Source organism: Brassica napus, chromosome C9 (assembly GCF_020379485.1).
Source record: "Brassica napus cultivar Da-Ae chromosome C9, Da-Ae, whole genome shotgun sequence".
Classification (NCBI taxonomy): Eukaryota; Viridiplantae; Streptophyta; class Magnoliopsida; order Brassicales; family Brassicaceae; genus Brassica; species Brassica napus.
Genome location: NC_063452.1, coordinates 44,886,202 through 44,901,371, shown reverse-complemented (window position 1 = coordinate 44,901,371; position 15,170 = coordinate 44,886,202). Strand labels below are relative to the sequence as shown.

The window sequence follows — 15,170 nt, the reverse complement described above, 5'->3', positions numbered from 1 at the left end:
GCTTAGTAAAATAAATGTAAGCTTAAAGGACCAAAATATGTGAACATGCTTGGTTAATGGGTCTTTTTAGACCCAACCATGTGTCTGGCCCAATCTCAACCGAGGGAGAGTATATCTGTGAGGTGTATCGACACGACAAGACATGGCTTGCAGAGGGGTTTCAAAGCTCAGAGGAGCTACATTAACCACTAGGATGTTGTGCACTGGTGCAGAGGGAAGGGAGGCACACAAGGAGGGCAGGTGAAATGTGTTGACTCCGATAAGGTGTTGCCGGAAAGATTACGCTGAACAGCGTGAAGCCCAAGCCCATCGAGAGAGGTCACTCGGTCCAACCACATATGAGAGCTCGTACCAGGGGTGACGGATCCGGGATGTTCGTTGGACATGGAGGGGCCACCGACTGAAAGAAACGGGTTTCCACGAAGTGGATACGGTGAGGAGCAGGCGCTGGGAGCAGCAGAGGCTTGGAGTGAAGAAACTGATACGCTCCAACGTGTGTATTTCAGGAAGAAGAGACATGAGAAGGGAAAGAAGTTGGAAGAGCGGGAGTTAGAAGGAACAGAGAGAGGAGAGACTCTAGATGGAAGAGAGGCTTTGGGACAAAACATTCTAGACGGAAGAGAGGGTTCGGGACAATACACGGGTAGCAAAGCCGAGGATTGAGAGAGAGACTTTGCTAGAAGATATTTTTACAAATTTCAAATAAAAGGACTCTTGTTGTATTTCCATTTTCTGATGCTGAGATTTGTTGAGTGAAGAGTCGTTATGAGACCTTCAGCTACGTTTGTCATGAGAGCGTAGTACAAACTCAGTACTTGCTTTGTAATCGATAATTATTTTTTATATCAATTGATCGATTTATCCTTTGGATCTATTTACATCTTTGGTGAGAGAAAAGTTGATAAGAGAGTTCGGAGTTTCAGATCTTATCAAATTGGTGCGTTGTGACCGATCGAGCTTGCGATGGCGACTAGTGATGATTGTGGTGATACTTTGGGAGATGCTGACGAATCGAAGATGGCGACGAGTTACGAGATCTCGTTCCTTCACTCTGAGTGCGAACGGTTGCAGATCAAGGCGCAGGTGACGGAGGAACACTTTCGATCAGTGGAGACGAGGTTATCATCCTACGATGCTCGTTTCGACTCGTTGGATAAGCGCTTCGATCGTTTGACTCAGTTGTTGTTAGATCAACAAACGGAGAAGGCGCAAGGGAAGAGGATCGCTTCTCCGCGATCGCCTCCTCCGGAGCTGTCTTCTTCTTCTCGATCAGGTACGAGAGCGGTTAATCACGGTTATCAGTTACCTCCCTTTGTGTTTGAGAATCATGAAAGCTTGCTGAAGAAGGTAGAGATGCCGGTGTTTTCTGGTACGAATCCGTTTGATTGGTTGGCTAGAGTGGAGAGGTATTTTCGAATTGGGAATTTCCATGGCAAGGAAAGGTTACAGTTCGTGTCGATGAGTTTGGAGGGACCGGTGTTGAATTGGTTCAACGCAGAGATGGAGATTGAGCCATTTACTGATTGGATGCAGTTCAAGAGGAGATTGGTATCACGGTTTAGACAAAAATTGGAGGATGAACCAGGGAAGCGACTGTTTGCTTTATGGATTATGCGAATGAGTTTGAAGCGTTGCGTTCTATTGTTACTGGCATGGATGAGAGGAATCTGGTACATGTGTTTTACAATGGTTTGAAGCCTGAGATGCAGGAGGTGATCAAAATGAAGGAACCTAAAGGATTGACAGAACATATTACAGCAGTGATTGGGATGGAAGGTAGTGCCTTCTGTAAATCTGTGGGAGCTGTAGCTACGGATAATCAGTTCCGTCGAGGAGTGACAGGGGCTACTGTGAATACTTGGTCTACTAACTCAGGACGTTCTGTGAGTTCTGGAGAAAAGAGAGATGCATCATCACCAGGGACTTTTCGTCCTCGTCTGAAGTACACAGATGCAGAGCTCGATCAGATGCGCAAAGATGGAATTTGTTTCAAATGTAAGGGCCCATACGTTAAACCACATTTATGCCTGAAGAATGAGTTACAAGTGTTGACGGTCATTAATGGTTTTGAGGTGGAGATATTGGATGAGGGAGTGTTTAATTCTGGAGGTTTGGAGACAACGCTTGATCATGGCCAAATTGAGTTATCACGGGAACATGCGATTCATTTAACTCCAGGGGTTACATCTATCTCGGTTAGACCGTACCGTTATCCTCACGCAAGCAAGGAAGCGATGACAATGATGGTTGCTGATATGTTACAGAGTGGTATTATCAGGCCTAGTAGTAGTCCATTGTCTAGCCCGGTTCTCTTGGTGCGTAAGAAAGATAAGTCTTACCATTTCTGTGTCGACTATAGAGCCCTTAACCGTGCAACCATTCCGGATAAATACCATATTCCAATGATTGATCAGCTATTGGATGAGTTACACGGAGCATCGGTCTTCTCTAAGCTGCATTCTGGTTACCTTCAGATACGAATGAAGGAATGTGATGTGGAGAAAATGGCGTTTCGTACACACGAAGGTCATTACGAGTTTCTTGTCATGCCTTTTGGCCTCACCAATGCGCCGGCCACATTTCAGGGGTTGATGAATGAGATTTTCCGTTCTGTTCTCTGGAAGTTTGTATTGGTTTTCTTCGATGATATTTTGGTCTATAGTAAGTCTGAAGCTGAGCATGTGGAGCATCTACGAGTGGTTTTGCAGGTTCTCGCTGATCAGACCTTATTTGCCAATCGCAAGAAGTGTGTCTTCGCTCAACCACAAGTCGAATACCTTGGTCATATCATTTCTGCTCAAGGAGTTGCTACGGACAGTTCAAAGATAGAAGCAATGCTGCGCTGGCCTGTTCCGCGTACCATCAAAGAGCTGCGCGGTTTTTTGGGCCTTACTGGATACTATAGACACTTTGTGTTCCACTATGGCATCATTTCTAAGCCATTAACTGATCTGTTACGAAAAGATAAGTTTTGTTGGTCTCCTGAAGCTCAGTTAGCGTTTGAACAACTCAAGCATGCGATGTCAAATGCTCCGGTTCTTACACTGCCTGATTTCTCTGAGCCCTTCGTGGTCAAAACAGACGCTTCGGGTGTCGGTTTGGGGGCAGTGTTGATGCAGCGTAAGCTGCCTATTGTATATTTTAGCCGCAGCTTAACTCCACGAGAACGCCTTAAGCCAATTTACGAGAGAGAGCTCATGGCGATTGTTTTGGCTATTCTCAAGTGGAAACACTACCTCATGGAACATTGTTTCATCGTTCACACTGACCAGAAGAGTTTGAAGTTTCTTTTAGAGCAACGCGAGGTTTCTATGGAGTATCAGCGTTGGCTCACTCGGTTGATGGGGTTTCAGTTTGACATTATCTACAAACCAGGGATCGAAAACAAAGCTGCTGATGGTCTCTCAAGACAGATGCATGATTCTGTAGTGGGGACTAGCTCATCCCTGTTTGCCTTAATTGTTCCGCGTGTGCTTCAGCTGCAAGATATCTATGCAGAGATTGAGTTGTCTGAAGCCATTACGACTCTTAAGCAGCAGGTATTAGCTGGAGAACCTGTGAAGACGGGTTACTCTGTCGTTGATGGCAAGCTATGGTATAAGAAACGGTTAGTGATTCCTCACACTTCTCGGTTTGTTCCATTGATTCTCAAGGAGTGTCATGACAGACTCACTGGTGGTCATTCCGGGGTGCTTAAGACTCTTAAACGCATCCAACAATCGTTTCAGTGGAAGGGGATGCGCTTGATGGTGCAAGAGTATGTTGCTCGATGTGTGATTTGCCAAACTCACAAGACCTCTACTTTATCTCCATCAGGATTGCTTCACCCTCTTCCTATTCCTTCCCAAGTCTGGCAAGACATTAGTATGGACTTCATCGATGGCTTGCCAGCCTCGACGGGATATAATGTGATCTTTGTCTTCGTGGACCGTCTCAGTAAGTATGGTCACTTCTTTGGCTTGAAACATCCTTATTCTGCTGTGGATGTAGCGACCAAATTCATTTCTGAGGTCGTTAAACTTCACGGTTTTCCGGCTTCGATCGTGTCTGATAGGGATAAGGTGTTCCTCAGTACCTTTTAGAAGGAATGCTTTCATTTATCTGGCACTCAGCTGAAGTACATTACCGCTTTTCACCCACAGACAGATGGTCAAACCGAAGTCTTGAACCGCTGTTTGGAATCCTATTTGCGTTGTTTTGCATCTGCGCATCCTAAGACGTGGTACAAGTTCTTGAGTTGGGCAGAGTTTTGGTACAATTCCTGTTATCACACGTCGATTCACACGACACCTTTCAAAGTGGTGTATGGAAGATATCCTCCTTCTTTGTTTCGTTATGAAACGGGCTCTACCGCTAACTTTGATTTGGAGTCCATGTTGTTGGAGCGTGATAAGATGCTGGATCAGTTGAAAGCGTTTCTAAGCAAGGCGCAAGAGTGTATGAAACGATCAGCTGATAAGCATCGCAGGGAGTTGGAGTTCTCAGTGGGGGATAAAGTGTTTCTCAAGCTCTGGCCTTATCGGCAGCATTCGCTTATTCGTCGTGTTTGCCAGAAGCTCTCTGCCAAGTTCTATGGGCCTTTTGAGATTATTGAACGTATTGGTAAGGTTGCGTATCGACTTCGTTTTCCTGAGGGTTCTCGAGTGCATAACGTGTTTCATGTGTCTCAGTTGAAGAATGTGGTTGGGTCTACGGATCAAGTAACTTCTTTACCGACAACGTTTTCGGATCAAGGAGAGTTCATTTTGGTTCCGACAGCCATTTTGGATACTCGTTATAATCCTGAGGGTTATTTGGAGGTTTTGGTACAGTGGGAGAGCTTACTGGCTCATGAGGCTTCTTGGATCTTGGGCTGGGAGTTTGCGCGTCAGTACCCTGCGTTTCCTCTTGAGAACAAGCTTCGTCTCGTTGGGCGGGGTAATGATACGCTCCAACGTGTGTATTTCAGGAAGAAGAGACATGAGAAGGGAGAGACGTTGGAAGAGCGGGAGTTAGAAGGAACAGAGAGAGGAGAGACTCTAGATGGAAGAGAGGCTTTGGGACAAAACACTCTAGACGGAAGAGGGTTCGAGACAATACACGGGTAGCAAAGCCAAGGATTGAGAGAGAGGCTTTGCTAGAAGATATTTTTACAATTTTCAAATAAAAGGACTCTTGTTGTATTTCCATTTTCTGATGTGGAGATTTGTTGAGTGAAGAGTCGTTATGAGACCTTCAGCTATGTTCGTCATGAGAGCGTAGTACAAACTCAGTACTTGCTTTGTAATCGATAATTGTTGTTTATATCAATTGATCGATTTATCCTTTGGATCTGTTTACATCTTTGGTGAGAGAAGAGTTGATAAGAGAGTTTGGAGGTTCAGATCTTATCAGAAACTCACTGATCTGGAGCAAAGTCAGGGCATCTTTCGGAAGAGAGTCGAAGGGTAACAACAATGAAATGCAGCGCTTGGTCACGGCGGAGAGAGGCGGAAGGCAGAGGTCCGGTGGGGGATCGTACTCAAACAAAGTAGATTCGGTGCCTACTCTTTTGAGTGAAGGCGGATAGAGAGTCCATGGTGCAAAGGCGGGTGACGATGACGGTGACAAAGACGAAAAGAAAGCGCGAAACGGTAGCAGAAGGAGCCGGGAAGAAGGAGATGCCGACGGCCAGAGGCACCACTGGCGTCAAGATCTGTGGAGATCGGAGTTGTCTCGATGTTTGGGAGAAGAGCGGCTAGTACCAACCCAATTAATGTGGCTGATAAACCGGGTGTAAAGTTACATTTGTTTAAAGTTTCAATATTGTTTTGAAACATTGAGAAATTAGCAACTTTAATAACAAAAAATAGACAAGTAAAATATTGAGAGAAACACTAGTAAACTAATAAAGTTTATTCGATTGCTAACAAATTTAGTATGTATATATACTTTGATTTGTATTTGAAGTCTCCACTCTCAGAGTCCATTTTCTATATGATGATCTAATCTTTGGAAAACGAAGCCCCATATTAACATCATGAAGAGGCCAGTTGAGTGAGAGTCAGAGGAGATGAGTATTGTGAATCATTAGATAGCATAAGGTCTACGAAGGTTCGAGATGCAGCTTCCGTGGGATGACCGAAGCGATCCCAGAAGAGATGTTTGGTTCTGTCTGGACAAAACTTCGAAATTGGTTGACAATGACTAGCCGCGTTTAATTTTCCACTTCCACAACACGCTGATGTCACCTCAGTAAAACCTAAAATCACAAACAGAAAAAGACTCGGTTGGGTTTCTTATATATTCTCATAACATGCAATAGGAACAGCTTGATTTGGTTTAAGGCTCACGATTGCTGTATGAATCCGTCCTAGTTTTCTTAGTGGTGATGATAAAATTTAATACTTTTGTTTTACGTACCGAAACGGGCAGGGTTGGAGTTAATGTCCTGCAACGACTTGAAGTTGTCAAAGTAAGAGTAGCTCATTGAGTTTTGCAATTCTTGTTTGAGTTGTTGCAACATCTTAACTAGAGCTTCGTTGTACAAAGAGCACGACCTGTTTGCCTCTTCGTCGCATTCGTGGAGGTCCGATTCCGTGTCTCTATTCCCCGGTATGCAACCAATCTGTGCAACTCCGACTACTAGGAATTTACGTGCTCCAGTTTCGTGAATTCTCTTTTAATTAATATAATTTTTTCAGTTAGTAAAACAACTCGATTTCTAGGAGTTCATATATGTAACCATTAGTATTTAGATTTTAGATATTCAAACGTTTGTGCTTACCTTCAATTGCTCTTTGAGTTTATCAGCCATTGATCGGGTATATTGTTGAGGATTGTTCTTTTCTCGCGTTTTGAACGATCCATAATAGTCGAAAAGATCGTTGCTGCCTATGACCACAATGAATAGAGATTTGGATAGATGAACCTGTGCTTCGGCTGGTCTAAGCTTACCCGTCACTTCGTTATGAATAGATAACCAATCGTCCACTTGGTGTGACAAAGGAATAGATTGTCCCTAAAACAGTAAAATAATGCCAACCATGGAATCAATACTCTTTTTCATTCTTTTCCAGAATTTTTAAAATAATATTAATATATCATGGAAGGGAAATATTAGGGATGTTATTTAACTACAGGGTCAGGGCCCTAACTCTCTTTTGTTTATTATAAGTCCAACCCTATTTTAACCCAGCCTTATTTTAACCCTATTATAATCAAGGGTTAGGGCTGGTACCAGGGTTAGCTCATTTAATTGAAAAAAATATTTCATTTATTTTTGTTCTTAAATTTTAAAGATAAAACTAGAAAAATTAAGATACGATATGATTCTTTCCTCCAATTTGTTGAGCATCAAAATCAAAAGTTTTCCTCCCAAAATCGCAAAATCGAGTTTTTGCTCCACAACTAAGAATAAAGTTTTTCCGTCAAAAAACAAAAATTGTGTTTTTTCCGCCAAAACCTAATTTGAGTTTTTCCACCAAAACCACAAAATCAAGTTTTTCCGCCAAAACCGCAAAATCGAGTTTTCCCGCAAAAACCGCAAAATCGAGTTTTTCTGTCAAAACCGGCAAATCAAGTTTTCCCGCCAAAACTGTAAAATCGCGTTTTCCCGCCGAAACAGCAAAATCAAGTTTTCCGCCAAAACCGGCAAATCGGGTTTTCCCGCCAAAACCGCAAAATCGAGTTTTTCCGCCAAAACCGCAAAAACGAGTTTTCCCGCCGAAATCGAATTTTCCCGCCAAAACTACAAAATCGCGTTTTCCGCCGAAACCGGCAAATCGGGTTTTCCCGCCAAAACTACAAAATCGCGTTTTCCCGCCAAAACTACAAAATCACGTTTTCTGCCGAAACCGGCAAATCGGGTTTTCCCGCCAAAACCGCAAAATCGAGTTTTTCCGCAAAAACTAAAACCGCAAAAATGAGTTTTCCCTCCAAAACCGGCAAATCGAGTTTTCTCGCCAAAACCGTGAAATTGAGTTTTACGGGTTTTCCAGAAAAAACTTAATTTTACGTTTTCACGGGAAATTCGATTTTGATTTTTTGGCGTAAAAATTCGATTTTGAAGTTTTGACGAAAAACTCGATTTTGCATTTTTGGAGGGAAAACTCGATTTTGCGGTTTCGACGGAAAATTTCGTTGTTTAGTTTTGGACGAGAAAACTCGACTTTAAGTTTTTTTTGGTGAAAAACATTATTAAATATTGTATAATAATTGTGTGAATCAAAATAAAAAAGTTAGTTATTAAACCATGGTCCTATTAGGGCCAACCCTGTTTAAACCCTGTTTAAAAAGTCAGGGTTAAGGTTACAAATGAGTTTGCAGGGTTAGGGCTAACCCTCTTAGGTTGAGCCCATATTAACATCCCTAAAGGGAATATATGAATAACGCACAAGTTTTTTGTCCGAACTGTTGAAGATCCCGGCTCCACCTGACGCAAAATTCAAACCGGTCAAGGCCGCTGATTCTCTATTTTTGACTTTTAATGCGCCTTTCAGTGAGCGATACGGCGGCGGTAATGGCAAACCAAATTTCTCAGCTAATTATTAACCAACCAAAAAAATAAACAGAGTTAAAATGAATCCCTTAAAAGCCAAAATAATAGTCTCACCTACTTGATAATCCGCGTGCATGCACTTTTTATAATAATATTTGTTTATTAAATTGTTTTAACATTTTGCAACACTATAATCTTTATCGATTATAAAATGACAAATACAAATATTGTTCTCTTAAATATATCATCGTTGTTGAAGAGCTAACGTATTATATTTCATTTTAATTATTTTTAAGACTTCATATGCACAAAATAAAATTAATTTTGCGACTCACACAAATCATTATAACCAAATAGGCAACATCGATTGTATAATGACGAAAGATAGTTAGGTTTTCTGCTCTCGATTTGTTTACTATTGGCACTCCATAAGTGATTTCATTTTTTACCTCTATAAAATTGTGTTTTCGTTCTCGTCTTGTTTTCAATGATATGAGTTAAGTTTCTTTTTTTTTTAATTCATCTATGAATTGTCAATTTAAAAAAGTGGTCATCTGTAAAAATTAGTTTCACTCCAGATACAAATCTAAGAATCAAATTCTGAAAAAAATCACCGGCAAACTATATTAACAGGTCAGAATTTAAATCTAATATATCAAACTGTTATAGAATATAAATGCATACTCGAAATATAAATGTCTGTCTATTATATATTCACCAACTCGGTCTAAAATCTTCTAATTCTAGAACAACAAAACAAATTACTTATTTTACCAATTCATGTAATATCTGAATCCGAACGGGTAATATCCGAAGATAACCAAACATAAGTATACTTAACCCTATATTTCTAGTTTACTTCTCTAATTTTATTCAAAATATTTATATTAATGATGCTTATTGCTCAAAATTAGATAATATTCATACAATGATGGACAAAGTCATTTGTTATTCACTTAAAATACATATCAAGCTCTTGTTTCTTGCATTAACAAAAGTTATATCTAAAATTTCAAAACAACAACTAAATTAGTGTCTTTCTATTTTCAAAGTTTTATCTCCAAACCTATTAATAGTTTAATCTTTTAAAAATTAGAACACCAGTTAAGTTAAAATATATTTTAAATACAAAAAATTAAACAATTAATAATTTATTTATTTTTTCTTCAAAATTTAAATATCCGAACCCGACCCAAAATATCTGAATCCGAACATGAAATACCTGAACCCGACTCAAAGTGTTGAAATATCCGAACAGGTCTATACCTTTATACTGAAATATCTAATACGAACCTGAACGTGTATCTGAACGCTCACCCCTACGATATATGATCCTTTGTATCTTGCTTGAACAAAAAAAAGTTAAACCATTGATCAAATATATATTATTCATAATCATTAAATGTCATATATATGTTTACCATATTAGGTAATTTCGTAGCTTTTATTTAAGGGAAGAAAAAATATTTTTTTGTACACTACTAATTAATTTGATAATTAGTTTAATAAAAAGTATAGTACATGTTTATATTGACCAACTTATTTTTTTAACAATTCTAAGAATCATTCGCGTGATGACACGTGGCTACAAAAACATGTTGTAATGCTCCAGGATTAATATATAGGGGATATGAAATTTTGAATGTCATAAAATAGTTAGAGGATTACATGTAATAAATTTTCTTTCCATTTATTTCTTAACCACTCATTTATGATTACTAGTGAATATATATAGAAAAATATTCTCTACGAAGAATAAAACAAATTTCTGTCTCAAAGAACGGTTTAAATCACACCAATATCATTAAAAGCAATGTTAAAATAATCTTTAAGCGGTAGTTAAGCATTTCATAGAAGACTAGGTTTTTTCTTGCACCCATATGCAAAAACAAAAAGTTTTTAAAATTTAAATTATATTTAAAATATTTTTTTTGATTTTTGATTTTTGATTTTATTATTTGATTACAATATTTAAGTTTAAATTTTAATTCAATTATATGTAAAACTTAATATAAAATAATAAGTTTTAACAGAAATTATATTTAATAATACATATGTATATATTTAAAATTATAATCTTAGGAATATTTTTTATCTATTTATTTTGGTTAAAATATATTAAATCAAATTCCGTAAAATTAAGAGAAAAATTGTTATATTTAATTGTCTAAACATAAAACTAGATAATATTTGTAAAATTTGTAGATATTAAAAAAATAATGGTATTTGGATTAGAATATTACAATTTTTAAGATACTGCATAAAATTTTGAAGAAATGTTTTAGTAATAAATATTATATAATTATGAAAATATAACTAAATAATAATTCCGTTTTAAAAAATAAAATTATTTTTCTGTTTCTACTATTATATTGTTTATAGTAGAAAACCCCAAATTATTATTATAGATAGCTATACTAATGATGATTTATGAGTTATTATAATATTTTAAAAAACTTACCAAAATAAAAATCAACATTAAATGTAAATGTCTATGTCATTATTGTTAATATGTTTTGTCATCATTTTTCTTTCAAAATCAATGTGGTGATTACATATGACAGATCCATTCTCAAATAATGTATAGGAGATTACTGTATAAACAAATTACTCAAAATTTAACATAATTTAAACATTAAAAATTACTTATTTCTTTATTTATTATATATCTTATATCTTATATTATATATTTTAAGTGTTTGTGTTTAATTAGAAAATTACTTTGATGAAATATTAATAACTGCAAATAAAATAAATTAAATTGGAGAAAAAATATTACTTTTTATAGATAGATCGATGGTGAAGATTATATAATTAAATTATTTATAGTTTACAGTAAGGTTACTTGATTTAACCAACTCAGACCGATTTAGACTGCTTTACTTTTTTAGTTTTTTTAGAACGATTTGAATCGTTTTAAACTTACTTGAACTGCTTAATTCAAATTAAAAAATAATGGTTTTGGTTATAAATGATTTACTGCATTCACTACTTATATAAATTGATCTTTAGACCATTGTTAAAATTATAGAGACAAATATATCACTATACATAACTATATCATTAATTAAATATGTTATGAATAAATAAACATAAACTGAAAATTAAAGATTTTACAAATATACAAATAGTAAATTATATAAAATATATTATATTTAATTTTAGAATTTAGGGTTTTTAAGATTTATGGTTCAGTAATATAGATTATGATTAAGGATTAATGTTTATAGTATTATTGTTGTATGAGTATTATTTCTGATTTTTAATAAATAGTAGTATTTTTGGTGTATTGTTTTTTTCATAGCACGTCCATGTATCTAATTCTAACGAAACGTGGCCTAACATAAGATCATCTCCAAAAAGACTCTATATTTTGAAGTTTGCAAAACTCATGTTCCTCTATTGACAAAAAAAGATGTTCTTCTGTAAAAGAAAAACTTCAAACATAGCTTCAAAATTATTTATATTTTATATTATGGTCTCTATATTTGTCATTATTAATTATATTTATAAACATTTTATAAATAAATAGCACATATATAAAAATATTGCATCAATAATAATTAATAAAATATAACACTAATATATACAATTATAAGTAAAATTACATTATTAAATATTATAATAGAAGCAAAATACCACGTTATCTCATAAAATTATTCCCATAATGCTTCCATATACGATCAACTAGTGCATTTCGAAATAAGAAGTGACTCTCTCGATTTATAATTTGTAGATTCAAGTTAAAAATAGTTGAAATCGGGTATCCTCATTTATCGTCATATGATCAATTATGTCTTCATAACCCTTATTTAAAAAAGTTTATTAATTTTCTTTAGTAATATTTTTATTGTTTAAATATAGTTTTAAGATATTTGTAATCTTATTTTAAAGTTTTTACTTAATTTTATGTGTAAAATTTAAATTTAGAATTTTTTTTTTGAAATACTTATGAGATATAAAAATCTTAAAGATTAAAATGGTTAACAAAAATATACTTTAGAATCATAAAAATATAATTGATGTGTAATTGTAAGGAGTAAAATGCAAATAAAGGTATGAAAATTTAAATTCGAAATTTTGATTAGTGAAACTTCAGATATAGAGTTTTACTCTACAAAACTCCATATTTAAAGTTTTGAAGTTCTTTTTTGAGAAGAAAAAATTATATATATAAAGTTATAGAATTTCTTTTGCAGATGCTCTAAATATGTCGAACATTATTGATTTCATTTCATATCGAACATAAAAATAATAATTTGACACTCACCGATAACATCGGCGGCATTTTTGCCGTTAGAGAATCTTCCGGTGGCTTTCTTTTTAGGAAAATCGACGCCGTTACGTGGATAATTAGCTTTGGCTATGGAAATTGGTAAGTAATTATTGTTTCCGGCATCAACCAATGAATCTCCAAACACGTATAATCCTGGTATCGATGCTAGTTTTCCGGTCGCTGCTTCTAAACCGGGAAATGAATCGAACCAAAGTAAACCGAGGTAGAGTAACCAAATGGCGAGGGAGGGCGTTTTCTTCTTCGACATGTTCTACTTTTCCCGACAAAACTATTTAATTTGGGTTTTGTTTTCCCCTTGGATTTGTAAGAGAGATATAGGCCGTCTTCTTCTTCTTCTTTCTCTTTTTTTTTTATAATAAAAATCAATATATACTAGCAAGCCTAGATTTTAGTCGGCAAAAAATAGCAAACCTAGATTCTGTGTTCGTCATCTTTTTTTCTTTATAGAAAAATAGAAGTTAAATTTTACGGCCATGATTGTTTTAATTATGCAACCTTCCTATCATCATTGTTTTCCTTCCATCCGTGTGGAGTGTTTTAAATCAATCTCATAAACATGAGTATATTCTTTCCTAAAAATTCATATATAGACTCTCGTAACGCTTCCCATCAAAAATTTCAGTCAATATATCTCCAAATCGAAAAGTACATTTCTAAACGCCAGTGAAGAGAAGTTATCATTTACAACACCTAAAATCGTTTCATTTAGAAAAGTCTTGATTTCTGGATCATATGGTTTTCCCAAGTTGTTTTAGTTTCCTGAATAGTTTCCAGAGCATAAGTGTACGGCCGGTTCTGGGTATAAAAGGATGATCGTTGGTCCCCAAACTTCGCAACATCGGAAAATTTATTTTAAATTGATTAAACAAATTTTATAAATTAATCCAATGTTGTTTAGTGTTAAAGAGACATTTTATTTGAATAATATTTATCTTATGTGGTTTAATTAATATTATTAGCATTTTTTTTGCAATTTGTCTTCTTAATAATTTGGTTCATATTATAATTAGTTTAGAAATAAATATAGTAGTATAATATTGTTTTCATAATTACTTTATAATAGATGGTGTATTTTATTTAAATTATTTTAAAAAAATTTGGGTCTAATGTTTCTGTTTCTATATGAGAAATAAGTGGTGTGACTTCTAAATTATCAAAATAAATTATTAAGATTAATTTAAAAATGTTTATGATCCCTGAAATTTCAAATCCAGCCCCGCTCAAGTGTTAAGTGCTAACCACAACATTCTCATCACAAACATACCCGTCAGCTCCCTCTTATACGGTTTCGTTTATGCATCTATCTACAAAGCCAACGCATGAAAAAATTGAATCTTCCTTGGGCCATCAATTCGTGGGAAGATCGGGCCATTTTTTGATCGGATTAATGGGTCAGTGTGTGGGTCTGCTCTGATACCATGACAAATTTACTGAACTTCCAACTTAAAACCAATTGGCGGTAAATGCAATGGCCGAAGTCATTTATATATTACTTAATCCTTTACATATTTCCAATGTAGAATCTTCTTCCAACACATATATGTTTTTATGGGCTAAATTTTGGTGCAACATTGCAATATTGTTCTGGTCACTTTTTACTAAAATTATACTTACTTTATGATTATGTATTTATGATTTTGGCATACTGTGTATAATCTTCTATTTTTATTCGTACGTAACTTGTACAATCAATATGTAATTTATTAACTAAAACTAAATTTTTTGTCATGTGTAGTGAAGAACAATAATTCAGATACCATTTATGCTGGTAAGGAAATCAGAAAAATCAAGAGCTACATGAAAATAAATCAAACGCAATGGATACATAATTACTAACAGTCAGTACACTATAAAAAACAAGGCCATTTCCGACTGAATTCATATTCATGAAGAAATCTTCGACAAATTTTCTACATAATTAATTTTTAAAAATATTTATTTAATTTCTTTGGAAATTTGTTGGGAATTTTAGTGAACTATGAGAGTTTTAAATTGGTGTTATAGGCGGACTTAATGAGAGCATATTAGCGTCATTTTACATTCATTCTTTGTCTCTTTGTTCCCTCTCATTCGTAACAACAGTAAGCTACGATTCCCCAAAAAAATTGTGAAGAACCACTACAAGAAAATAGCGGTATTCTGACGGACATTCCGACGAAAAATGAAATCCTCGGAATATCCCGAGGAATTTCCTCGGAATATACCGACGGAATTCCAAGGAAATATCAATCCGTCGGAATATTCCAAGGAAATTTCGAGGAAAAATGGGTTCCTCGGAAAAAACCGATGAATTTCGAAGAAATATTATAGCCGTTGGAGAGCCGTTGGGGGATTTTACAAAATTCCGAGGAAATTCCGACGAACTAGCCTTTTCCGTCGGAATTCCGTCGGAATTTCCTCGGTCTGTCGGCATGA

At 35.5% G+C, this 15,170-nt stretch overlaps 1 protein-coding gene across 1 annotated transcript; it reads right to left on the bottom strand.

Moving 5' to 3' along the window:
• Nucleotides 1-5,406: 5,406 nt before the first annotated feature.
• On the bottom strand, nt 5,407-14,965 carry LOC106410033 (GDSL esterase/lipase At5g55050). Its single transcript, XM_013850545.3, has 5 exons — nt 12,729-14,965; nt 8,355-8,500; nt 6,746-6,979; nt 6,382-6,637; nt 5,407-6,220 (listed from the first exon to the last, which is right to left on the bottom strand). The coding sequence occupies exons 1-5, from the start codon at nt 13,000-13,002 to the stop codon at nt 5,997-5,999; spliced, it is 1,134 nt and encodes a 377-aa protein (XP_013705999.1). The 5' UTR covers nt 13,003-14,965; the 3' UTR covers nt 5,407-5,996.
• Nucleotides 14,966-15,170: the final 205 nt, after the last annotated feature.

Coding starts and splice junctions, on each gene's coding strand:
- LOC106410033 (XM_013850545.3), bottom strand. CDS start 13,002: ATGTCGAAGAAGAAAACGCCCTCCCTCGCCATTTGGTTACTCTACCTC. Junction 6,638..6,745: donor AACTCAAAGAGCAATTGAAG/GTAAGCACAAAC, acceptor ATTAATTAAAAG/AGAATTCACGAAACTGGAGC. Junction 6,221..6,381: donor CTCCAACCCTGCCCGTTTCG/GTACGTAAAACA, acceptor TTGTGATTTTAG/GTTTTACTGAGGTGACATCA.